The following is a 27,978-nucleotide window of genomic DNA, read 5'->3' on the forward strand; positions in this document are numbered from 1 at the left end:
CTCTGATTGCAGGATGGTGTCAATTGGCTAATTTGCTGCCTTTGGTACCTCAAGCCACGGCGAGGCGTTTTCATAGCGTTAGATTAGGAAAGGCGTGCGCAAAGCCTTGTGATATAGGTTGAGCTAAGAGTGGCTTCCTATTGAGCCATGCAGGTCGAGAATTGCATCTCGCCAGCGAGTGATCTCTCCAAGAAATTTATGAATGTGGGCAGTGGCTTTCCGAGCTCCGATGGATCAGAGCTTGCCTTGCAGGACCATCCTATTTTATCTGCAAGTGACAACCTGGAGAGAAGTTCACCCCTGAAAAAAAACTCCAGGGAGATGACGAATCAGTCAGAGGCAGACAATTTTCCCGACTCCAAGGACGCATCGGGGGACGTCCAGAGGGGCAAACTCTCTCCTGATCTTCACGGCGTCTCTGACATCCGTCATAATTTCGATGGATCTGCAGGAGAAAGGTGCATCTTTTCTCCGTCCACCCAGCCACAGTCAGTCTCCGCAGCTCCCGGTGCCATGTTCCCTTACCCGAGCCAGCATGGACCAGCGCACCCGGCTTTTTCTATTGGAAGCCCCAGCCGCTACATGGCCCATCACCCGGTCATAACTAATGGAGCTTACAACAGCCTTCTGACCAACACCTCACCTCAAGGCTACCCGGCAGCGGGCTACCCTTACGCGCAACAGTATGGACACACTTACCAAGGAGGGGCTTTTTACCAGTTCTCTTCGGCGCAAGCAGGACTGGTCCCGGGGAAAGCGCAGGTGTATCTGTGCAACAGGGCCCTGTGGCTGAAGTTTCACAGGCACCAAACCGAGATGATCATCACAAAGCAAGGACGGTAAGTGCGCGACCACGGGCCGAACCAGTCGGTTTTTGGCAACATCACCGTGAAGCTTTTGTTTCCAAAGTTCGAAATTGGTGTCTTTTAACGTCGAACGTCAAACCTGGCATGAGACCAATGCGAGAAAAACGGGGAATCTCGTCCAGATCCTTGGGTCTTTTTTTTTTCTCTGTTTTTTATTTTTCTTTTCTTTTATTTTATTTTTATCTGTATGGAAGCGTTTTCTAAATGTGTGTCCCTCTATTTCCCACAGACGAATGTTCCCGTTTTTAAGCTTCAACATTTCTGGCCTTGACCCAACCGCTCACTACAATATATTTGTGGATGTAATACTGGCTGATCCAAATCACTGGCGATTTCAAGGAGGAAAGTGGGTGCCATGTGGAAAAGCAGACACAAATGTAATAGGTATCATAATTTGTTTTGTTTTTTTAAAATTATTACATTTAGGCTATTGCACAATTTAAAAAAAAATCTATTTGCTGATATGTTTAAACCACAGTAAGTAGTTAATATTTACATTTTTGGTAGAAAAGTAAATTCTTTAATAATAATCAATCATATATATATATACTGCTTCATTTTTCTGCTCTTTGTATATTCTTTGTAGGAAATAGGGTTTACATGCACCCGGACTCACCAAATACCGGTGCTCACTGGATGCGTCAAGAAATATCATTTGGAAAGCTAAAGCTGACAAACAACAAAGGGGCCTCAAACAACACAGGGCAGGTAATGCAAGGCTGTATCCAATTTTTGCCCACGTGCAATGAAATATATTCATATATTTCCTCTCCATAAGTTATTTCCTGCATAGCCCAGTTGTCGTTTTTCATTTGAAGGTGTTTTACCATTACTGACTGTATCATTTACAACGCAACCGTGCTTTCAGTTTTTCTTATGATAACGATTAAAATGAAGATAGATCCGTTTGAAACGATGTTTTGATCATCTGCGGAAAGTTTGAAAATGAGTTTCTTTTAACCCGAATCTCCAGATGGTGGTTCTCCAGTCTCTCCACAAGTACCAGCCCAGGCTCCATGTGGTGGAAGTGAACGAGGATGGGACGGAGGACACCAGCCAGCCAGGACGAGTCCAGACTTTCACCTTCACGGAGACGCAATTCATCGCCGTCACAGCCTACCAGAATACCGACGTACGGCCACTTCCCATCAGACACGACACAGCAAAAGTTTTAATAGTACTGAAAGCCAGAGGCAGATTTTTTCCTGCGTTTTAAAAATGTCAGTTGTTTTACAGTTTTTTGTTTTTTGTTTTTTGTTTTGTTTTTAAAAACAAATCACAGCAAAGTGGATTTGAATGGAAATTGAGGGGACAAAAAAAAAAAAAAAAGCCTCAAATTCTAACAAGATTTCGACTGTGAAGGATCTCATCCTACACACACACTCAGAGAGGGAGACTCAATACTAAGTTAAAAAATATATTTATGTATGGGGATTGACACTGCAGGTCTCTGATCTCTCTCTACACCAGTCTTTGTCTTCTAATGAACACACTGTTTTTTTCCACAGATTACGCAACTGAAAATTGACCACAATCCGTTTGCTAAAGGATTTCGGGACAACTATGACACGTAAGATGATCCTTCTTTCCGTTTTAGTTTAAAAAAAAAAAAATCAGTCGTAATTTTGTTGCGGGCTTCTGTAATTCGATTTTATGAAGAAAGTCTAATTTACAATCAGGCTATTTTTTAATTAAAAAAAAAGTTAAATGCACTTCTATGCTTCCGCTCAGTATTTAATAAATTGCTATCGATTTTGTATTGGCTGCGACTTCAGTTACAGTTGAATTTCATTTTAGCAGACAGAAAAGTCACGTAAATGTCTGTCACCCCCCTTAAATACCAATAATCAAAATTGTTCCGCTATAGTCTGTTGATTGGTTCACCTGAGTTCAGCTCGTTTCGCCCTGAAAATAAGGGCTTATTGAGGATTTATGATGGTGTGGTTTTTCTTTGTATAAGGCAGTTGAAATGTTCTGAATCCCTGAGATTATACCCCCTCTAAAGAAGGCAGGGATATTGTGATATTCCACACTAAATAAAGGATCTGGCGAAATGGATAATGGCCTACACTTCTTTGATTTTTGGATGAGCGGCTGTAGCGCACGGTTTCGTTTCTGAATTGTTTCTCTGTTTTTCTCTCCTCCATCTTCTCAGTGTCTACACAGGGTGCGACATTGACCGCCTAACGCCATCACCGGGTGACTCTCCGCGTTCACAGATCGTGCCGGGTGCGAGATATGCCATGCCTAGCTCTTTCCTGCAGGACCAATTTGTCAGCACTTATGCCAAATCTCGCTTTCACCCTGGCGTGGGGACTGGTCCTGGCACGGAGCGCAGCGTCCCACTCGGCAACAGCTTGCTATCCCCGCAGCAAACCGAGGAGCCCACTGTTGCCACCCCCCCGCAGCGATGGTTTGTCACCCCTGCCAACAACCGACTGGACTTTGCTGCCTCGGCATACGACGCCGCCGATTTCGCCGGTAACGCGGCCACCTTGCTGTCCTACGCAGCGGCCGGAGTGAAGGCTCTTCCCCTGCCGACTGCAGGCTGCTCCAACCGGCCTCTTGGCTATTACGCAGACCCGTCAGGCTGGGGAGGACGCACGCCGCCGCAGTACTGTGGCGTGAATAGCAAATCCAGCTCGGTCTTTTCCTGCTGGCCCGCTAACTCCATCGGTGGCAGAGCGGGCACCAACTACCTGGGCGAGGAGGGAGACTCTATCCCGACAGAGAGATCACCGATCGGCGGCTCGGAGGAGACCAAACCCAAGGACATGACATCTGAGTCGAGCTGGATAGAGACGCCGTCGTCCATTAAGTCCATCGATTCAAGCGATTCCGGTATCTTTGAACAGGCCAAAAGAAGGCGAATCTCACCTTCTGCCACGCCGGTTTCAGAGACAGTGTCCCCGTTAAAATCGGAGCTGCTGGCACCGAGAGAGTGTGAGAAGAACTGCACAAAGGACATTGGTTATTACAGTTTCTATCCTCACAGTTAAAACAAAGAAAAAAGAAATCTATCAATCAATCTATCAATCTATCAGTCTATCTACCTATCTATCTATCTATCTATCTATCTATCTATCTATCTATCTATCTATCTATCTATCTATCTATCTATCTATCTATAGGTTAATCAATAAAAATAAAAAAAAAGATAAGGACTGCCACCTCCTCAGTTAATGGCCAAAGTGTAAATTCTTCCACTACCGACTGCTCAGTCCTTTCATGGGTTGGGCTTTTTCTTTTCACACTGTTAAGTTAAAAAAGAAAAATGTAATTATGAAAATAATGTACATAAAATTGGAACATTTGGTGATAGTGTTTGGATGTACACAAAATAGAGTAAATCCGATTGATCAGTAGTGTTTTCAAAAGCGAACCCTCTTCAGTTAAGTAGCCTGAACTGTTAGTAAAAAAAAAAAAAAAAAAAAAAAACAGATATTGAGAATCTGTACATGAAATGTTCTTGTGTAGCATATACTGGCACAATAATCCCTGTCAGTGTAAAAACAATGTATTTTGTACTTTATCAAAGCTGTAGGCTACCAGACGTTTATGACGTTACCGATCACTGCTACATTCATGATACATATGGTTAAAGAAGTTCTAAATGTTGGCAATGTAGACTTAGGGTCTTATTTATTTATTCCTTTCAGACGGTTATTTTCCATAGCCTGTATGCTATGCTGTTGTGAAAATCTCTGCTGTATCTGCTGTAACGTGATTGAAACATAATAAACGATGTTATGATCAGGAACGAGTAGGTAATGTTTGATTCGATATCACATCAAAAACGACAGGCATTTAAATCGTCTTCCCGCAGACGCGGAGTTAATACTTGGCTGTTTTTTTTTTTCCAGAGGCACAAAGCGCTTGTGTCAGGACGCCATGAACGGCGAGGATCGACGAGGGGGGGGGCTCCAAACAAAATGAGAAATAATTCCAATCTTAATATTATCAGTTAGAAAAGATCCCGATCACAACGTGCTCACGAGCGCGAGTCCTCCCTCTACACACGGGAGGCACCGCGAGACGCTTTTTTCAAAAAAAAAATAAATAAAAATCGGAGACCCCGGAAAAAAAAAAAAAGATGAAACAAAACACACGAACGAAAAAACAAAGAGGCAAACAAAATCTCCTCGCAGTTCCCAAGATCTGTCTAAAGAGAGAAAAGGTTCAGCGAAAGAGGCCACAAAAAATAATGGGAGTTCAATAATGGGAAACGACTGCTGTAAATCCATGGGTAACTTTTATATCCGTCATAATTCAAAGTGATCCAAGTGGTTATTAAGAAAGAAAAAAAAGAAAGTAGTACCTGACCGGACCTGACCGATCTCTTCAATAAATATTTGATTGGGACTCAACAATAAGGATTGTTGCAGCGACATTTGGTTGGCAGGACTCTGGCACCTCATAGTTTGCCAAGATATTTAGGAGGGGGAAAACTTTTCTTCTCCTTTTTTTTTCTTTTTCTTTTTTTTTTTTTTGTCCTTATAGGCTACACACTGAAAAACTGTGAAGTTGACAAGTTTTCTGGTCGGCGGCCAAAGGAAGTGACACACACCAGAAGAAAGTCTAGATTGTCTGAAAATGCGCAAAAGGACGAGAACAGGCCCGGGGGGGAACCTCAAAACGCGTCGTTTGATCAAGTCTGCGCCGAAAGTAAAACGTGTTTTTAAATATAATCGATTGCAGATTGATTGGTAAATTGCCGCCTGACTGATTGGACAGCCATTTACGCTCTGCCTTTTTAAGGGCGTAATTTGAAAAATGCGTTGAACACTGACTAAATGGATGTAAGGATACATGTAATGAAGAGTGATGAATAATAAACTCAGCGTGCACTCAACCGGAGTTTCAGGGTGAAGGAGATGCTCACAGCTGTCAGTAAGAGCTGTGTTGCTTAGTTTGTCACAAAACGTGTATGCGAGTGTGTGTGTGTCAGTGTGTGTGTGCAAATGCTCACTCTGACAGCCAGTGATGGGCCTTCCCGGGGATAAACAGCAGATGGCGATAAATGAAGGCAGGTCCCTTTAATCGAACAGCTCTCCAGTTTGTGGCTCGGAGCTCTCCAGAGGTCTGCACAGTCCAGGGGCAGCTATGCGAAATCTGAAGCGCACAGCTTTAAATGACTTTTTTTTATTTTTTTTTAAATGACTATTTATTAATAAACGAGCCTCTATTTATGACTCAATCATAGAGCCCGGCTGCTGTTTTCCTCTGGATTCAGCTACGCCTGGATTGTGATCTACACCAGATGGCGGCACTTTACTATTATTAAAAGAATCCCTGCTGTGAGCAGGACTCAAACCTGCGGGGCCAAGTGGCTTTTCAGCAGCAGTCCCCCAAAGCTCTGAAGACCACCACAAGCAGGCTTGTAAACACTCTCCCTGACAACAGTCAGAAGGTAGAACTACAAGGACCCACAATTCAATAGCGATGTAAAAATAGCGAACCGTATGAACCGTAAGCAGGGGTGCTTGGAACACCTGCGCCCATTTGGACCAGATAAGACTCTCCACGTGGAGGTGGCCTCCCGGCCCGTGTTGGTGGGAATCGTATGGAAATCGTAAATGCTCTCATTGCTTTTCCACTCGAAACAATGCGACGGATTGCCGTCTCTCCCAGACTCTGTTTCCCAAATGCTCAAATCACTTCCCATCGGAGAATTTGGCACTGATCCCCGATACGCCTATCGATTCCCATCCTCGTGTTATTTGAGGGTTCGGGAGAGGACCGAGAGGACTCGGAGAAGCAGCTGGGTCAGACTCACACGAGTCTGAAATCCACCTTCTAACACAAACTCACCATCCCGAAGGAAAAGTTGCACAGCCCATTCCAAAAAATGATGCAACGTATAAAGTGACCGACAAGATGACTTTATGTTATCACACAAATTTCGGATCGATCAGTTTCCTACCTGGCTTTTTTTTTTTGGAGTGAGTTCAATTCCTATGAGCTATGGGTGAGGTATTGTGTGGAGTACGCGTGGAAGAACACTCGGACTCACAGATGGCCGAGCAGGGAGTCGGGCTGCAGCTCTCTCCCTGTGCCCACTGAGTCAGAGTCTAATAAAAAACCGTAGGAAACGGTTATGTAACCCGCAGCAATAAACCGCCCGTCGCACTTCACGGAACATCTTTGGCGAGAAAAACCGCTGCCTGTGCTGATTTGACTAATGTTTCCCGTCTGCTGCTCTTTATCACACTTCAGTCCTCTCTCACCTCTGTGTCTGAAACACGGGCGAAACCTTGCACGAGTGACGCCCCCACGCCAGCCACGGCAGACACGCGCATGTTTGTTTGTTTTAGTTTTTTTAAATTTTTTTTTTTATACCGAAGCGGGACACCGCCTGAGAAGCGCTAATCGCCCCCGATCTGCCGACCGACCGACCGGCCGACCGACCCGACCATGATATAAGCGCGTGACCGCTGCGTGGTCGCTCAGTCACCGCTGCACCCGACGGGATTCTACACCCAGCGGAGATCCCTGCTCCGTCTCGCCGTTACCGCGACGTGCCGAGGGAGGGTGATGGACACCGCGGACCAGGGGGCTCAGATAGAGCCGCTGCTGCCACCGGTAAAGAGCACCGATCTCTTGGGACCGATATTAATTTATGTTGATTCGTGTGTCAGGATGAGTGGCCAGCGTGGCCAGTGTGCTATATGCTGCTTGAGGTCTAATGGTAAGATTTAAAAGATGCCATCAACAACGCAACGGTTTCTCCAGGAGGCAGACACAGAGCGTTAGAGTCGGTCTCCTTCCACAGGTGATGATACACTCTCGCTATCTGCGCAGCCCCTGCAGTCGTGGGTCACCTGCGGAGCTCCACTCCCTCACTCACTCACAGAAAAACGACTTTGTTTCTCTAATTAAGAACGTTGGCAGTGCAGTGTCAGCTTGCAACACGCTGATGCTGCATTTCTGACTGAAATTTTATTCACTGAGTGCATGAGCCATGCACTGAATTAAATTTATGAAATGGCTAAATGTATCTTGGTCTGTAGATGCATGATATGAAAGTTACTTTCACTGCAATTAGGCTTTCACCGGTCCCTCTTTTATGTTTCAATATGATGCAGTTTTACAGTCTAGCATGTAAGCTGTAGGAGTGATTAAGCTATGTCTCCACATTTTGTGCTATATCATTTGTTACACAGCAAATCCCTGTTGTGCCAGATGTCCCATTAATATAGCAAATTCAGACAGACGTGACCTTGTTTCATCTCATTATGCAAATAAATTGAGGTAGATTAAAGTTAAAGTAAAATGCAGTAAATGTGTCATGAGGGGATGCTGCTCTGACATGGCTGCAGGCTCCAGTCAATGCATACTTATAGGCGGCTAGCTCACACGCAGATATCCTCACAAAGTCAAAATCTATTTTAACATTTCTTTTGGCGAAATTATTAGATCCTATCCAGATAAGAGAAAATAACGTCTCTCAGGGGATGTTCTCAGAGAGACGTGGGCCCTTTCCCATTGGTCCTTGCTGAATCATTTTGGAGGAGATTTGTTGTTTATCCATTTGCTGTTTACATCAAAACAGATTTTGCCGAAGGTTTTAGACTGACGGGCTTTTGGAACTACTTTTAGTGGCTTTGGCTTCAAAATGTTAGGTCACAACCTGACCCTTCAAGTCACAGAACCTTTAAGAATTTAATAATAACATTTTCAGAGGTAATCTTTATCTGATGTTTTGCAAAATAGGTTAAAATGTGAAAATCTTTTCTGGTGGCTGATTCCTAAAGTTTGGGCACTTTCTAGATTAAACCGATGATGCAAATATTCATGAACCCTTCCACCTGTTAAACCAAAGTGATGCTTTACTATCTTTCAGGTCAATTCTGCCTTTGGCTCATCAGTTGGACGTAGAAGTTTGGTGAGTATCCTTCCCTGGAATTTATGGCTTCTATTACCACGAGGACCAAAATGAAAATTAAAAACCAGCATATGTAATGTACATTTTTCTTGCACTGAGGTAACGGATTTTTCTTTGAAATTCTAAAGAGTGCAAGGAGAAGACAGACTCACTGGTGGAGCTGCAGAAACACTTCCCTTGGAGTGACCAAGTTGATTTGATGCTTCATGACAGGCTTATCTATACCTTTACTTTATATACATTATATATAAAGCGGAGAGAGAGATGAGGGTCGGTTCGAATCAAGCTTCGTCTCTGATAAAATGCTGCTTGGCAGCAGCAATGATTCCAGGGCTATAATCCCATGATGACAGTCCGGTTGCCCTGTTTGATAGATGCTCAATAACAAATTGCAGTTGTTTGACCAACCAGAAGGGCATCAGTATTTATCAGGCATGGTATGAAGCAGGACAGCGGGAGGTTGCACTGCAGAGCTCAGATTTTAGACTGCGCTGCACTCTGACTAAACCGATTATATGGCAGAGGACACAGAGGGAAAGCTCATGCATTCTGAAAACTTGGAGGCTCCTTGGCTCTTCAAATATCAGGTAGGACAAGGCTTGATCCCCGGGATCTTCACTGTTCTGACATTATTGTTGTGTGGTTAACAGAGGGCAAGGTGTATACTTCCAAAGGTCAGAATTTCAGGACATTCTCTGTAAGAGATCCTTCTCTGTAAGTGTCCAAAATGAGTGTAAAATCCTGATAAAGGCAACAACCTTGCAAAAGTGAAAAACAGCTTTTCCCTGCTGACCACGACTGACCCATCTTGTAGTCTGGAGATGGAAGCAGATGATAAGTCTGCCTAAATGAGGGCACAAAGCTGTAAAATGCCATAAAGAGCAGCTGTGAAAAAAAAAAATTTGGTACTAATGTGTCCTCTCACTGGATGTTGAAGTTTATAGCAGAAACATTTAAGGATTACAGTGCATTTTGCGCCGAATGAAAGCCGGTGCAGTTAATGACACAGCTGCCACTGCTGGTTCCAAAATTGCCACAGCTATCTGTTGGGGTCAGATCCAAGTATGTGCCACATCCTGTGGTATCACTTCAGCTGTGTGGTTTGCCAGTCCTTTAATATGATTTTGCAGGTGAGAAGTTGATCATTAGTCTACAAAGCAGCAGAGGGGTTTAGTCTGGCCTGGGCTGTAATAAGCCCAGTATAGTGGTCTATAGATGTAATCACTATAGACCACCATAGACTAACACTATTCTATACAGTCCTTTTCTTTGGATTCCTGTTTTTCCTCAGAACCTAGTTTGTCTTTAGAATGTAGTCCATTGATCTCATCTAAATCAGATCATAGCCCATTTTACCGCTCGGGTGTCTGAAAATAGGATCAATCAATGAATAGTATCAATCTGCTATGGTTATGTGTCAGTGTGTATTAACATCCTTGTGTCTCTTTGTCCAGTCAACCCAATTTAACAGCACAAAAACACAAAACTGCTTTGCCTTTGAGTCATGGCAGCTCCTTCAAGCGGATATTTCTTTTGAGAGATCTTAACTGATTATGGTGCACTCATTCAAGAATATGGAGTTACAATATACAAACTCTTCTCTAGAGATAGTTTTCTGAATGCACAGAATGTATTGTCATTTATAGTTAAGATGCTGGACATTATACAATGGTTACCATTGTAGGTGAGCTCAGAACACGTTTAATATAGGCTAATGTGGCTGATGCTTTAGTAACAAATACTGGCAGTTTAATCTGAGCAGGGATGTTGATCCATACCCTGTGTATTTGTAGACGGATTATCGACATCAGTCTCGTGGCCTGGCCAGCCCACGCGGCACTGCGGCAGTGCCCTTCATTTATCATAATGCCTTGATGGTCAACCGGTGGTCAAGATGGCTCAGGGAAAAGCTGATATCAAGCAAGCTTATAGGATAAAAATACCTACTGTAATAAGTGGTCCGAATCTGGTTGGCTCCGTTCAGGAACAGCCAGCCTCTGTGAATTTAGCGGGACTCCCTCCAGCGCTTAGTAAAGGCTGTCTGTTTTGCTTTCTGAATCCCAGCTGTTGCCGCTTGGATTCACAGCACACCAAAGTGTCAAATGAGTTTTACTCTTAAGTCCATGCTATTGGTGCTCTAATCAACACCAGTACTGTGCCCAGCTCTGATAATTAATCATCTCTTAATGTTGGCTGAGTTTATTAGTCACACATCATACAGACTGTTCACCAAACATTGTAGCTGAGTCAGTTGTTTGATGAATGCTTGTAGTAGTAATGGGAGTTTTCTTTGTGCGTAAACTTATTTTATATATGCATTCATTGTTTATATTCACGAGGCTTATCAGTTCAGGTGTTTAAAAGTATAATTGCAGGATACAGTCTGTTGTCTGCAATGGCAGCTGTTCTTTCTGTCGGTCCAACACTTTAGTCCAGGGAGAAAAAACGAAACAACTACCGGAGTCTCATGAGTCTCTACTTCAGAGTCATGGATCCATAAAGGATCAATCCTGATGACTTTGGAGATCCTCTGCCTGATCACAGCTTCAGGTGTCCGACTCTTCTGTTTATGACCGAAATTCCTACATCATGCTGCTACCATTAGCATACCAGACTCCAAAATGTGACTAAAATGAGTGTAAAAACAAGAGTTTTTGGTTTAACGTGGAGTTATGTGTGGAGTTGTGTGAACTCACTGCACCCTGTGAAGAAATAGTCGACGCACAACCCCCTGTAAAACTTCAGATTGTTGTTTTAACAATTCGGCTTTTCTCAGTGACTCTTTATCAACTAGATCCTTGTCATCTCCTGCTGCGGCAACGTCCGTCTGTCCTGCTGCCTTTCTCTTGTTCTCTCGTAGAGCTTTCAAAAAATTAGGTAACAGCTTATTAACTGCAGAGAGGGTATCAGCCTAGTGATGACATGAAATGCCCAAACAACCTAATGACATTTCAGCAGTCATTCAGTATTCTCTCTTGTAATCTGCCAAATCTCTGCACTGAGGATTATGCTCTTTTTTTCTTTTTTTTTTTCTGCTTTCTGTCACTTCCACGTTTGAAGGTCTGTGTGGACCAGTGCTATAATCTTCATTTCTGCTGCAATGAAAAAGTAATGTCATATCACGACTGATCATCATAAAACAACTCCATATATTTTGAAATGTAGTTTAATGCATTCAAAAAAATCTCCTTCAATTAAGAACAAATGTAATATATTGTTATAACTAGATATAGATGAGAGACTGATAGTTCAGGGATTAAAATTTAAAACTAAGTAGCATTAAAAAAAAAAAGCATAACAACAATAGAAAATAAGAAATAACAAAACACCCACACTTTCTTTTTCTAACCTTTTCAAAATTAAGTCAAGTGGAGATTCACCTTTTGAGCTTTGCTCCCATCAACAAAGTAGCACAGGCCACTGCAAAAGAACGCCTTGACCAGAAGCAAAACTATAATTGTAGGTGGGTAATTTATTGTTCCCATTATGAAAAGCGTTCTGTTTGGACTAAGATGATAAGCTTTCCCCTCCAAGATGAGACGTGCAATTAGTTTCCACGGCAACCACGGTACTATTAAGTTGGATAATGTGTTTGTTCATAATGCCCTCGACTGCTAGGGAACACCAAGTCAACAAACATCTTATTTCATGTTATGTTAAAGCATACATTAGTATACTGGAAGATATATTGCATCATGTTCCAGTTCCAGCTGAGGGGTCGATAAGATAATGTCTATTATATCATTATGTTGAATATGTGTTTGTTTGTGTTTTTCTGTATCGATGTGTCCAACAGAGGAACGACGATGAGGCTGTGGTGGACAGAGGAGGAACACGGTCCCAACAGAGAGCCAACTTTGAGCAGGAAGATCTTGAAGGTACCGCAACGAACACTGAATGCATCAGGAATACAAAGCGCTCGAAGCACAAAAAAAGGCTGCACAGCCGAGTCCACCCACTCTGTCCTTACAACTGCTGCTTTCCTCTTGACAGCTTTTTCATAGTTAAAAGATAAGAGCAGAGTGGGAGGCAGAAACTGTGGGTGAGATGAGTTCACATCAGTAATTTCGTAAGCACTGAAAAACATGGATAAGCAAAACAAAGATACAAACAGTACGACAGAGAAACTTGAGTAAGCTTTCCCCATCTGTATCGGCAGACACAGATACATAGCTTTTCAGTGAAACCTTCAGTGCAAATTTCAAGTAAATACAAAGTTGTAGGCTGTACCTAAAAAACAACAAACAACCTTTTGTTTTTCCTTTACGGGAATCAAAGACCATTACACTATATTTAGCTATAAAATACGGTCATAATGCAGGGAAGGAGTCTCTCATACCTTTCTGTTGTATGTGTATGTGTTAATCATATTGCCGGAGTACGTTTGGAAACAGCGGAACAAATTTGAATTCTTTTGAGACGTGTAAGCAGTCGTAAAGAAGATTATACTGTGTATGGCATTTCATTTAAAAATGCAACTCTGAGGGCAAAGTTGTGGTTTTTTTGATTGAAGAATACCTAAATTAATTACTTGTTTCATGCCTATGTCTAGCATTTCGGCATAGCTGTAGTAGTTCATACTGCAGCGAGCTTATGAGTGCAAAAACAGACACCCGCTCTCTCGTTCCCTTTCCACCTCGCTCCCACAGTCTCACACCTGCACAAACGCAGACGTGGACACACATACACAGCTGTGCGAGGCATTTAAAAGGTAAAGAGAAAGGATACGTGAATTAACAACCAGGCAACACAGATTCACACAGCTGCAGGCCATGGGTGTATGCACAGTAATTTACAAACGAGTAAGATACAAACATAAATCCCTAATTAGATAAATACAACATCCCATTTTGCACATCATGTATCTGATCTGCAAATTCACACTTTCATTGTCAAGAAAATACAGTATATACATGAGCCCCTTCACTATACTACTGTATGTATAATATAATCTTAAATGCCACTGCTTACGACGTTTTTTTAACATTCACACTTTGTTTCAACACATTTGATTCATGTATTAATTGTTTGTCTGTAAATGATCACTAATGCAAGCCAAGTTTTTATGTACCAAATATGGAGCCAAAACATTACATAGTAAAATAGTTGCAAATTTATTTGCATGGAGGCTGACAAGGTCATGAAATTACTTCTTTTATTACATAGACATTTGGGGACATTTTTATTTATGATGTAGATTAAAAAATAGGGCCTTTTCATGAGGGTGGTACAGTGGATTATTATGCTGTTTCTGTTTTGTTTTGTTTTTTAAGAAAAGAACCAGTCCACATTAAATGTCTTCTTGCTAAAACTTCCAACAAAAGGAGACGTGTCTTTGAAAAAATTTTATCCCTACCAATAATCTTTTCCAACCAGTTTTTCAGTTATTTGTTATTAAATAGAACCAAAAGTCACTAGTTGAAAACCCTTCAAATATTTCATGTCAGCAAGGTGATAATGTTTTATTGCACAGCCATAATAGGTGCTAGATAACTTGACGCTCCATGTGGAATGACAAATTATATAGCAGTGGTTAGCATTATATTTTTGCATATCTTCTTCTGAGCATTGTACTTCATTACAGTAAAAAAAAACATGCAGAATGAAGCAGAAACCCATGATGAATAATAAAAAGCTTAATAGAGTAATGCAAAGCGGTAGTGCTTAACCATGATCAGTGAAATCATAATGATTATCTGTAAAGCTTCTAAAAAAAAACACACAGACACACACACACACACCCAGAAAGGCACGTTGCAGCTGATCCGCCTTTAACAGCTGTGAGACTTGTCCCCAGGCCACAGGACTCTCTACATCGGGGTCCATGTCCCCTTGGGCAGCACCAGGCACCGCAGCCATCGCAGGCACCGTCACCATGGAAACAAGCATTGGAGGAAAAGCAGGGGCCGATCCCTCACCTTGGTTGAGGGTAGAGAGTCTCCTCTTTACGGTACTGGCTACAATCATGAACTTGCATGCTTTATAGCATAGAAAAAATGATTTTTTTCCCCGCCTTTATTTATGACCTCTTGTTATCTTAAGATACTCGATATGGCCATTTCAGTTCGGACCACTTGTGGAATTCCTTGTGTTCGCAGACACTCCCTCCCAGAGAGTGCAGTTCCTTCTGGGCACCGAGGATGACGACGAGGAGCATATTCCTCATGACCTCTTCACAGAGATGGATGAGATCTGTTTGAGGGATGGAGAAGACTCTGAGTGGAGGGAAAGTGCCAGGTACTGTTAGACTGTCACGTCATTTACATAGCATTTACACACAGTCATGACCTGCATGTCATTGCTGAAAGCTCTGATTGAATGGACCGGTCATGCCCGTGATCCCACTTATACTGATGATAGATGTAGCCGTGTGTCTAATGTTTGTCTTTCCATTATATTAATTAATTGCAGTTCACTGGTGCATTTGCTAGGGGAATTAACTTTCTGTTGCTCTTTTTTTCTTTGATACTTTTCTTCGATATGGTCTTCTGTCAAAATGGTAAATCAGACATATTTTATTTACAGTGATACCCTGAGGAGAGGCAATAAGGAAGGAGAGTAAATGAGTAAAACTCAGAGACAGAGAGAAAAAGAGATAGTGGACCTAAATGTGAGGAGAGAGGGACCCAGCGTGAATTGAGTGATGCTGTTGCAGCTAGAAGAGATTGACAGCCAGTTTGCCGTCTGCTGGCCTCTCCTTACTGGAACTCACACTCCTGTTTCAGGTGGCTGAAGTTTGAGGAGGACGTTGAGGACGGAGGAGAGCGATGGAGCAAACCCTACGTAGCCACCCTGTCTCTACACAGTCTGTTTGAGCTGCGGAGCTGCATTATCAACAGCACTGTGCTGCTCGACATGAGGGCTAATACCATTGATGAGATTGCTGGTAACTACAGCCACGATACACTGTGGCACCAAGTGACAAAGTTATTGACTCGGTGACCGTTACTGAAATAAAATTTTTAAGGTCCTTTAGTAGGTAAACTCACTCTAACCTTTACGTTTGAGTGAAGCTTTTGGCTTGCTTCTCAACTACAGACGAAAAAGTGTAAAAGTGTGTATTTGTTCTCTTACTGCTGTGACTTTGAGATACTATTTGCAATCTAGAAATATGAGCTTATTCATTTTTTGCACGAAATTCAAGTCACACAGGACAAAAGTCTCTCAGCTAGATCCCTGAAACATGAATCCAAATAGTCTGTGTCTCCCTTAGACATGGTCCTGGACCACCAGGAGTTATACTCACCGCTGGGGGATGAGCTTAGAAAGAAAGTGCGGGAGACAATGTTGAAGCAGCACCATCACCAGAACCAGAAGAAGCTGGCTAACCGTCTACCAATTGTGCGCTCCATTGCCGACATAGGTCGACGGACATCAGAGCTCCACCTGGACAAGAATGGTGAGAAAATTTGACTTTTTCTCTGAGTCTTTGGTTGAACTGGTCACCACCTGTTGATGTACCATATGCAAACTGTGAGAAGGGATCCCACGTAGGCATAACTCTGGTTCAAATCAAAAAAGTTGGGAACCATCGCTTTATTGGATTCTGTAATGAATCTTTTCAGTGCTGTTTAAGTGTGGATATTTTATAAGTGTGCAATATGTGTTTGCGTCTTGTAGGCATATGGGCTTAACTTGCGTATGTTCCACCCACCATCTGCCCACCCAACTGCCACAGCCCCACTCACGTAAAGAAACAGGTGCTGATTTATACAGCCTGCCCTTGCCCCTTCACCAGTTTATACTTAAGAAAAACATATTCTAGAGGGGAGTACCCTCGTGGTTTGTGCTGATATTGGCAAATCACAATAGGTTGTTTTTGTTAGGTTTGATAAAGGTTGGTAAAAGAAAAACAATGCCCATAAGTGCATTCTACAAATATATATATTGATCTTCACAGTACAAAATCCGTTTGGTTGAATTCTGGGACAAATTTAGTCCAGGGCAGACTCATAATTGGAAGTTTTTCTTGCTTATATCATTGCCAACTACATTTTACGAGCTTCTGGTCTGCCAGAATTCGACAGGACAAAATTAGGTGGGCAAAACAAACTAGTGTGGCATTTTAAAGCTAATTTCAAAGCCATGTTCTCCGATAAACTTCACTTCATGCTTTGTGAGCATATTAAACACTATAATTAGTGTTAATTGTTGACCCACTTGTGTGATGAATACAGAAATTAGGCCAGACCGGTCAGCCAGTTTGGCAGTTATCACACGACAACAGTGATAAAGTCTGGGTGGTTTTAGCCACGATGGCACCGGTAGAGGCGGGCCTCCGTGATCTGTGTGTGATCCTTATTGCTGTTGAAAGAGCGATACTCTGTGTACTTGGTCAGTCTCATCCTTTTTAGGGAAAATCATAAATTGGTGAAATTCATTTTTTTTGAGAAACTTTTGGAATTGAGTCATAACTCTCCTGCCTGGATTATCCAGGTCAGATGTCGTCCTCCCAGTCTCAGCTGGCGGGTCCGGATGGGAAAGGGGACGTCAGTAGAGAGAACAGTTCTGTTGACTTCAGCAAGGTATGGTACACAGATTGCACAGTTGCACTGCAATACATACTCTGTTTCTCAAGCTATGTGCAAAAACTTTGTACTTAACTATGTCCATTTCATACTATTTTATACCTCTAGAGGGAAATATGGTCCCTTTTTATTCCGCTACATTTATTTGACAGCTATGGTTACATATCAGCGTACACAGTAATGCCTCAGCAATAATGTAATTCAATAATATATGATATTTTTCTACAAAATGAGCACCTTTGATACTTTAAGTATAATTGATAATAATACCATATTTTTACTTAAGTACATTGAGAATTCTGTAATTCTACGTGTAATTAAGCATCTTTGCATTTCTTTATTGCTACTTTTACTTATGTATTTCGCACCAATGTCAAATGGGACTGGTAAGACTTTATTCAGGGTGAGGATCATAATGTAGAGCTGACAGGATGTGGTGGTGTACATGTAACAGTAGCCCAAATGCAACTCTTCTTATTTTTACAAACATGAGCAGACTGTTATTTAATTTCATGTTTTGAACAATGAACAGGAGGTCATTGTTGGTTTTTTTTAATGGAAAGATCATCTAGTCAGGGATTATGTTAAATATTATAAAAGTCATTCAGCACTGATGATAACCACATGACAACCACACACAGCAAACACAACGATAAAACCCTTGTTGAAACCTTTTGCATAATGTATATGAGTTTAACCTTTTGTCAGGGTCAGAATTTATACTGCTTCATGTGCTTTAGCCTGTTTACTGAAACAGTATTTTTAGAACTGTTGAAATTAATGTCCATCCATGGTAGCCTTTTTCACATACATATAACCTTTCTTACAACTTATACATATCAGGGCCAGCTGCCGATTTTTGTTTACTTGAGACACATAGAAACATAACGAGTTTGAACTCTGAAACTTTCAAAATCCGCAATATACCGGTGATTATGTAAGTGACGACGCATCAAAGTATCAAAGCAATTCTTTTGGATAGGTCTGGTTCCCCCAGAGCCATATGAACAAACAACACTCAAGTCAACACTTGTTATCTCCACATAATTTTCGCTGAAAAATCAACAAATTTAATATTGAGAGATTCTCTGTTTAATGCAGTTCCGCTACATGAAAGAGTGGAAAGCAGATATAATGTAAGAGGATCAGTTTCACGGTTGGGGTCAGTTTTTATACACCTCTAGGCTTCATTCTTGTGGGTAATGAAAGATACCCCATCCTTAAGAAATATTATGCAGGTCAAACAGGTCAAACTAACAGCTTTCGTTAATCTTTTGTAATATTTAATTGAAACACATCTGTGACTTATTTGAATGTTTTCTCCTATAACACACGAAGCCATAACAGCTGGACTATATCTAGATGACAATTCAGTCGAACCATTGCATTTGTAGCTTAATGTGAGGATTAACAGTAAAAAATAATGACATATTTATACAATGCACTTTCAAACATAAATGACTTCTTCGAAATTTTCAAAGCATGCTCTCAGTCAAAGCCGCTTAGACGATAAACTAACTGGAAAGCGTGTCAGGGCCTTTTTTATCGTTCTCAAAACAATGTACTCTGTGTCCTTTTTCAGATAGACCTTCATTTCATGAAGAAGATCCCGCCAGGGGCCGAAGCGTGTAACGTGTTAGTGGGAGAGCTGGAATTTCTGAACAAGCCGGTGGTGGCGTTTGTCCGCCTTTCGCCAGCGGTTCTGCTCAATGGGCTGGCTGAAGTCCCCATTGCCACAAGGTTACTGGAGGCCGATCCTGTACACCCGCTCAGCCCCTTCAACAAATATCTCTTATTGATCCTGCTGAACAATTTATGAGCTTTACAGTAAATACGGAGATATGGTGGTTGAGATTCAAATTGGATTTGACAATACATTTCAAAATAGGAGAGTTAAAAAAAAATAAATCTGTTTTTGCCTTTAGGTTTCTGTTTATTCTCTTGGGGCCCTTGGGTAGAGGGCCTCAATATCATGAGATTGGAAGGTCCATTGCAACACTTATGACAGATGAGGTAAGAATTCCTTAAAGAACATCTCATTACCCATCAACACCCTCTGGGGTTTATTTATGCAGGCACTTTGCATAAATTCACAGTCCAGCAGTACTCAACAAATTCCTGAAGCGATGAAACATTTCTCAGCATGAAACACCGCTCAGAGCTTCTATGACATGCTTTTGGCTATTAGTCAGCCCTCATGTCCTCTTTTTCTTTGTCTGGGATTTAGGCTGCCATCCATCACCACTAAGGAAAAGATCTGCTTTGACAAAGTCCAGATTTTGAAGTAGATTTGAGGAATGACATTTGAGATTTCAGGATATTTAAACAAGCAAGTGATAAACACTGTGGTTTCACAGTCAGCAGGTCCCAGGTTTTAATATCCAAGCCTTGCTTCTGTCTGTTTATCTGCTGCATATTTTTATATGGGGTTGAGGTGACTAGAGACTCTAAACTGCCCATAAGTGTGAATGCACATAAGTGTTCAATTATGGTTTCAGTTGGCAGACATCCCTAACATTTGTATTTCCACGAGTCTATGAAGTATAGTGTATATACTTTAAATGTAATACGAGTGGTGAGGCTTGCACATAACAGTGCATGTGCACTGCACTGCACTCAATTAAGGTTTGAGTCAGGACACCATTTAAGGGCCTAACATACTTTTCTGTTTCCAGGTTTTCCATGATGTGGCCTATAAAGCTAAAGACAGGAATGATCTCATCGCTGGGATTGATGAATTCCTGGATCAAGTGACAGTCCTGCCTCCAGGAGAGTGGGACCCATCCATACGGATAGAGCCCCCCAAAAATGTACCATCTCAGGTTAGTAGGACTTTAGTTAGCTGGTTACCTTCTATTCTTCTTGGTTAGGTTTCTATAACATGTCAATCTTAAGAATTTATACTCGAAAGAGAACTAACTGCTGTGCACTGTTTGTTAAACAGGAGAAGAGGAAGAAAAGTAACATTTTACCGAACGGATTAGTGGAGGGTGATGAGGAGGATGAGCACAGTGGCCATGGAGGTCCAGAACTGCAACGCACTGGAAGGTGGGGGGGTCACAAAGGGAAGGACAATATACTCTGTTTTTGTCTAAAGTGAATTCTAATCAGCGGTAGAATACCATAAAGTCTCTGTACAGAGGTAAAGAAATATTATTTTAAGTACCTCATACTAAACAGTGGATATGCAGTGCTGAGGCAGTACAGCATGCCGCCTACACACTACACTGACTACTTTGTTACAGAGAATTTATTTACAATTTACAGCTTAGCTTCCCGAGCTTCACACTGCAATACATTTATTTTGTTATGATTTGTGATATATAAAGAAGAACATAGAGGAGGCCTGCAGTGCATCTAAAGAGTATATGGGATTTTGTAGTTCGTGTGCTTCTTAAACTGAGTTATTTTTAAAAAATATTGAAATTTTGTTTGCAATGTTTAGAGTTGTTCCTTATACAATTGATGTATGGTATCTAATATAAAATATACTCATGTTTGCATAAGGCTCTTAATAAATATTGCCTGGGAATGTGCATAAAATTAAGGTAAATAAATGCACTTTAAGGTTTATTTGACACTAGTCTTTATTTATTGCAAGTTTTCCAAAATGTACATATTAAAGAGTCAAGCCCATAAACTGAAAAATAGCACTTTTCTACAAATTGTACACTCAACTTCTATTTCTGGGTAAACTTGGTCTGTAGTCGTAGTCATAAAGTGGTTTCCATAGAAACATCCTGCCTTGAATCTCTACTTGCAACTAGACATAATAACACTAAGCCGTACTCCGAGTTAAACATTGTGATGAGAGCAGTGGAGGGGAAGGAAGTTAGGGAAACAGAAAAAAACAAATGCTGAAACCTATACAATTCAACTTGATTTTTTTTATTGGTGTTTCATCTCATTTATGGTTTTTGAAAATGAAAAAATTACATGTAAATAAACAACATGAGTGGCAAATTTCTTTTTATATTCCCAGGTGGTTTGGTGGTCTCATTCTAGACATCAAGCGAAAGGCACCCCACTACTTGTCCGACTACACTGATGCTATTAGTTTGCAGTGTGTGGCCTCTTTCCTATTCCTCTATTGTGCCTGCATGTCCCCTGTCATCACCTTTGGAGGACTACTGGGCGAGGCAACAGAAGGACGCATAGTAAATCCACTGCTCTTTCCTCTAATTGTTCTGCCAAGAATAATTGTACACTCCTGGGCACTGTACTAGCCCTTCCGTACCTTAAACCAGAAAACAACTGCATTTCAGTACGATACAGATTTTGAAGGCAACTTTCGCTCAGTAATGTTTCTCTCCTCTCTCCATTTCCCAGAGTGCAATTGAGTCGTTGTTTGGAGCCTCGCTGACCGGAATAGCCTATTCCCTATTTGCCGGGCAGCCCCTTACCATTCTGGGCAGCACGGGGCCAGTGCTTGTATTTGAAAAGATATTGTTCAAATTCTGCAAGTAGGTTTTGATTTAATGTGACTGTACACATAAATCATCTCACTAAATGAACAGTGACCTCGGATCATTGCACAATTTTGTGATTACATGTCTGATGTTTAGCAGCTTGCTGATCGTGGGATAAGGACATTTCATTGTGATAATGACTTCCTCAAATCTGTCACAATTCAAACAGCAAATAATCGATATATGATATGGTTTGATCTGAGATATTTGCCCCAGTGATTTTTTTCCCCTTTTATCTCCACATAGGGAGTTTGGCTTGTCCTATCTGTCACTGAGAACCTGTATTGGTCTGTGGACAGCTTTCCTCTGTATTGTGCTGGTGGCCACAGATGCCAGTTCCCTCGTTTGTTACATCACACGGTTTACAGAGGAAGCCTTCGCCTCACTCATCTGCATCATCTTTATCTACGAGGCCTTGGAAAAACTTATCCACTTGGGGGAACACTATCCCTTTAACAAGAACAACAACCTGGACACGCTCACCACGTACTCGTACGTGCACAGTTATTCTCAAATAGCGTACCGTTTAAAGTATTACAAAAAAAAGAATAATTACTAAGTACATTTCTTGCAGGTACAGTAAATCTCTGACAAATAAGGGATTATTTAGTCACCCAGATGTTCATGTGCTTCCACAGATGTTCATGCGTTGAGCCTTCTGACCCCACCAATGGCACCCTGAAGTATTGGGAGATCAACAACATCACTGCCACAGAAATCTACTGGGAAGCGCTGGAAGTCAAGGTACTACCCAAGCCGACTTGGTATAAAAACAAAAAAACAAAACAACAGACAAACAATCAAACGAACAAACTAAACAAAACAAGAACAAAAAACAATAAGAATCTGTCAGTCACGCAGGTTTTAAGTGAACACAACAGCAGGAATTGTTAAGTTACACAAAGACAGACCCAAAAGAATACATTTAGGTTTTTCCAACTTAAAGTGGCATGATCTCCCAGATGGAGGAAGCTGAACAGAGGAGATTAAGGGCATGTGGGCTGGATTATATTGGATTACTCATTGCAAATTACTCTAAAAGCACATTTTTTTGGACTTTGTAAAGTTTTTCTGTGGATGTGGATATTCATAAACCCTATTTGTGGAAACCTAGAATTCTGCTTGTATTGCTAATCATATGATAACGTTGAGTAACTGCCCTCTACCTGTTGTTGCAGGACTGTATTGAAAAGCGAGGCGAGTTTGTGGGCAGCGCCTGTAGCCCACACGGGCCCTATGTCCCTGATGTCCTCTTTTGGAGTGTCCTTCTCTTTTTTTCTACCGTCTTCATGTCCGCCTTCCTAAAGGAGTTCAAGTTCAGCAATTACTTTCCCACAAAGGTACTGTTCATCCTCAAATATCTTCACATTTGTGTTCGTGATGGTCTAAGCATGAAGACAAGGCTCCTTTCTCTGCTAAACAGAGCTTTGGTTATGTAGCGTGGTGCAGTGGTACACTTTAGTGGTCCAATATGGGTACTGCATGTTAGAAGGAAAGTGGAAAATGAGGAGCCCCGTTTCCTGCAACCTTTTTGTTGAGTTTACATTGAGGAAAATAAAAGAAACCGTAGGATTGAGGGGCATTTTGAATAACTTTTCATTTCTATCAGGTGAGGTCCATCATCAGTGACTTTGCTGTTTTCTTCGCCATCTTTACAATGGTCTTAGTCGACTATGCCTTAGGGATTCCCTCTCCAAAGCTAAAGGTTCCCAGTGTGTTTAAGGTAAGAAATTGTCCATCAGATCTCGTTGACAAATTGCTAAGTTATACCATCATTTTTCAACAAGCTACTACTTGTGTCAGACCACTTACAACCATTTTTTTGTTTTGTTTTTTTAAATCAGCCAACGAGAGATGATCGAGGATGGTTCATCAACCCGCTGGGGCCCAACCCCTGGTGGACGGCAGTCATAACGGTGGTGCCAGCTCTGCTTTGTACCATCCTCATCTTCATGGACCAGCAGATCACAGCTGTCATCATTAACAGGAAGGAACACAAACTCAAGGTACGTTCCTGTTCCAGCCTTTAACTCCGGTTGCACACTGAATTAGGAGGGTGACTTGTGTAGCATCTTGGAGATGGGCTGAAAGTGCATCAGAATTACTCATCTTCAACTTTGATCATTGGTTCTTTCCCCTTTCAGAAAGGCTGTGGGTACCACCTGGATCTGTTCATGGTGGGGGTGATGCTTGGTGTGTGCTCCTTGATGGGTTTGCCGTGGTTCGTAGCAGCCACTGTCCTCTCCATCACCCATGTCAACAGCCTGAAGCTTGAGTCGGAGTGCTCAGCCCCTGGTGAACAGCCCAAGTTCCTCGGCATCAGAGAGCAACGCTTTACTGGCCTCATGATCTTCACCCTCATGGGCTGCTCTGTCTTCATGACATCTGTGCTGAAGGTCAGTCACAGACTATTTATTATTTTTCCATTTTGATGCGTGTGTAGTTATTCTCCTGGTATTTTTGAATGTGAATTAAAGTTTCCGTCTGTAATTGTACTATACATGTCTGTTCTTTTTCCTGTAGACATTTGATATTCCTTGGTATATTATGGAATGCAGTAGGTTGGCTAAAATAGAGCAGTTATTGTAATACACGATAGTGTTACTGACTTAACGCTTTTACTGTCCTTCAGTTCATTCCTATGCCTGTGCTGTATGGAGTATTCCTTTACATGGGAGCATCCTCTCTCAGAGGAATTCAGGTAAAATGATTTGAGTTTCGTGGTATTTAATGCAACACTTGCTTCATCTGACATTTCGTATGAATGCCATTGCAGTTGTCTGTGGTTTTAATACTAAATCTGACTAAGTGATCTTGACAGTAAATTTTTTATCGTGTAAATTTTGTTTGTTTTTCAGTTTTAATGCTCACACCAGGGACTCCCAAATTTAAAATGTGGTTAACAAACACTTTAAGACCTGTATTGAATTTGGGTGTCTTATAATATTTGTTGATATTATCTGGGTGGCTGAGATTAGATAGAGAGCTGGTCAGTGTTGTTAATTTGTAGACCCTTCTACCGGATAATCCGTGTAGACTGTTAATTCTCTCCAAGCCATGATAGGGGATCGCCTCCATATTGTCTGGCTGCCCAGATAAAAGGTGTTAATTGGCCACTAGTGTGTTCCCAGCATTTACAGAACACCTGACTGTTGTTTAATGGCCCTGTTTACTTCTTATTTTCTTCAATTTGGAGTACTCTCTATTGTTGGTTTTTATAATTATATTTAAATTAAGACAAAAATATGCTCATCACGTGGTCCAGCCTGTTGTAGTTAAACATCCAGCAAACATACAGCAACTTTTACTTTTACAAGGCAGCTTATTGTTTGGTATAAAAGCTGATAAGAGCGGACTCAACCATGTTTCACTGACATTTGTCGCACTTAAGAACCCTTTTACATCACACGTGTATACGTTGTTGTTACTCAAATACAATACATCTTGTTTTTATAAAAGAACGATCACTTAAGAATTGTGAATCATTTGTCCCCTGCAGTTCTTTGACCGTCTGACACTGTTCGGTATGCCGGCCAAGCACCAGCCAGACTTCATCTATCTACGACACGTACCCCTGAGGAAAGTGCACCTGTTCACCATCATCCAGCTCAGCTGTTTGGTTCTGCTCTGGGTCATCAAGACCTCCAAGGCAGCCATTGTCTTTCCTATGATGGTGTGTAAACAGTGCAATTATACCGTTGGCAGGCCCATTACACAATCAGCACATCTTTCACTAGACACCTAACTGAAGTGTTAACAGGGCTCAGTGTGTGAGTACAGGTATGTGACTGGGGTGGGCTGGGCACTCCCCATCTATGCTGTGATTAATGCAGGAGTTCTCAGATAAAATATTGTAAACACTTCATTAAAATGACTAAACTTTGGTCAGAACCATGTGAGTTCCTCTCTGTTGGTTTTGTTTTTCTAGATGTTCCCTCTGATATGATACAGTACATAGAAAATTTTGCAGGTTTTCGTTAACCATTGCACCTTCCACAAAAATTTTATATCTTTGAAACTCTGGTAGTTATCGGATGTCGCTTTGAAATGTGCTGATAGTCAGACATATTTTAATTTTCCCCAAAAAACACATGAAATATATAGAGAACATTGTATCTATAATATTTTGTATGGTCAAAAACATATGAAGCTTTGCGGCAGTTCATGCAGAAGTTATTTAAAGTCACATCTTCCTTACACCTCCTAACTATTCCCATCCATGACCTAGCAAATGGAGATCATTTAAACTGATTTTTCTGCATACCCCACTTTCCAGCATGATGGTATATGCTGCCACCACCACTGCCAGGTGGTAGTGGTGATAGCAGTTAGTTAAATTTAGCTAATTCCACCTCCATTTACCTCCTCAGCATTGCATCCTCCTTCAGTATCACATATGGTTTTCGTGGATTTAGCTGTTTTGACTCTGCGTGTCAACCCTGCAGGTGTTAGCGCTCGTGTTTATCAGAAAGCTAATGGACTGTATCTTCACCAAGAGAGAGCTGAGCTGGCTGGATGACCTCATGCCAGAAAGCAAGAAGAAGAAGCTTGAGGATGCTGAAGAGGTGCTGTTGGTATCATAAGCTATGTACTTTTTCACCACAACGTGCTTGTCAATTTTAATTCCATTTTATTAATATTCACTTGCATTTAAGCTGTATTTTATTCAATCTTCAGGAGGAGGAGCAGAGTATACTGGCAGAAGATGAGGGAGTGGTGCAAGTGCCATTAGAAGGATACAAGTAAGTCATATTACACATGTGAAGTTTTAAAAGTAAATGTCAACTGGTTTTTCCTAATTCCGTTTCATGTCATTTTAATTTGTAACCTTGTAAATTATTATCTCGCTTCACTTTTCACAGAGGAATACCAATCATCAACATCACAGATGAAATGTCAAAGGGTTCTTTTGGAAATACTTGGAATGCCAACGGCTAAGACATTTGAGAGAGAATTGAGGCATCAGAACATTATGGTAAGATTTTTTGCACTGTTGAATGTAGAGAAAACTCACTCAACTGTTAGTGCTGACGGAGATGAACAAAAACACAGTTGGTTATTACAAATTACAAAAGCAGCATCCTTTTCACTCAAATACAGACAACTTCAACTAAAAAAACAAAAACAAAGAAACCCCAAAACATATGTGTCGGTACTAATAAGCTTTGGTAAACATATCAGTAAAGAAATAGTGTTAGTATTTATCCACAAGTTTGGCTGCCATTTGCTCATTAAATGTTTGGCTTCTTGTTCTGGTGGCATATGCTTCATATTTATCTGCGTCTGTTTCAATTTACAGAAATCTTTCTAGGAGGCATTATGAGAGTCTTAAATAACTTTAAAAATGTCCAGCTACATTTAAAAAAAAAAACTTAGATGCAAGTAAAAAGGCCACTACGAACTTTTTTCAAAAATGTTCTCCATCCATGTCTATTTAATTCCCTGAAAGGTGTAGATGACCTACTGTTTAGGTTAAGTGAACTCCTCTGGATATGAACACAGCCCCTTCGGCCTTAACTGCCTCACATTTTTGGAAGTTAGATTTAAAGGGATAGTTTGAAATTTTGGGAAATACGCTTATTTGCTTTCTTGCTGAAAATGAAATGAGCAGATCAATATCACTCTCGTGTCTGTACGGTATATGAAGCTGTCACCAGCAGCCAGTTAGCTTAGCTTAGCACAAAGACTGGAAACAGAGGGAAACAGTTAGCCTAGCTCTGTCCAAGGGATACAAAATCTGCCTACCAGCGCTTCTAAAGCTCACACGTTTTTATTTCAAACATGTTCTGATAATTCAATATAATAGAGACAGTACATAAAAATATGACACCCTGGAAGGGGCTATACATACGCATAATGAGTTCTTTTACTTTTGTTACTGTAAGTACATTTTACTGATAATACTTATGTACTTTTACTCAAGTAAAATTTGCAGGGCAGGACTTTTACTTGTAATGCAGTATTTTCACACACAGTTATATGCATAGTATTGACATACTGTATACCATCCAATTATACATCTGTCTTGTCTTTCTTTACGCTAACAGTTTACCACAACACTCACAGTATTTCCCCACAAAATGGGAATGCAAGATGAGAAATGTAATGTGAAGAAGATGAAGGACAGTGTTGTGAGTCTTTGTCACTGCCCCTTCTGTGTGTTCGTAAACCAATCTGCATTGTGTGCTGCAGCTTATCAATCCTTCAAGTTTAGCTTCGTAATTCTCTGT

General features: G+C 41.2%; 1 protein-coding gene across 1 annotated transcript; it reads left to right on the forward strand.

Moving 5' to 3' along the window:
- The first annotated feature begins 95 nt into the window (after nt 1-95).
- Nucleotides 96-27,978, forward strand: LOC120801652 (sodium-driven chloride bicarbonate exchanger-like). Its single transcript, XM_040148816.1, has 33 exons — nt 96-839; nt 1,096-1,250; nt 1,453-1,574; nt 1,840-1,998; nt 2,375-2,436; nt 3,022-3,836; nt 5,367-5,531; nt 7,317-7,448; nt 9,274-9,338; nt 12,548-12,629; nt 14,549-14,701; nt 14,850-14,988; nt 15,477-15,637; nt 15,965-16,150; nt 17,188-17,276; nt 18,862-19,019; nt 19,205-19,292; nt 19,955-20,101; nt 20,224-20,327; nt 21,262-21,436; nt 21,609-21,742; nt 21,995-22,240; nt 22,387-22,492; nt 22,927-23,088; nt 23,358-23,471; nt 23,593-23,754; nt 23,893-24,144; nt 24,381-24,449; nt 25,248-25,421; nt 26,194-26,313; nt 26,426-26,490; nt 26,611-26,723; nt 27,796-27,978. Exons 1-32 carry the CDS (start codon nt 148-150, stop codon nt 26,684-26,686), a joined length of 5,529 nt encoding a protein of 1,842 aa, XP_040004750.1. The 5' UTR covers nt 96-147; the 3' UTR covers nt 26,687-26,723; nt 27,796-27,978.

Source organism: Xiphias gladius, chromosome 16, assembly GCF_016859285.1.
Source record: "Xiphias gladius isolate SHS-SW01 ecotype Sanya breed wild chromosome 16, ASM1685928v1, whole genome shotgun sequence".
Lineage (NCBI taxonomy): Eukaryota > Metazoa > Chordata > Actinopteri > Istiophoriformes > Xiphiidae > Xiphias > Xiphias gladius.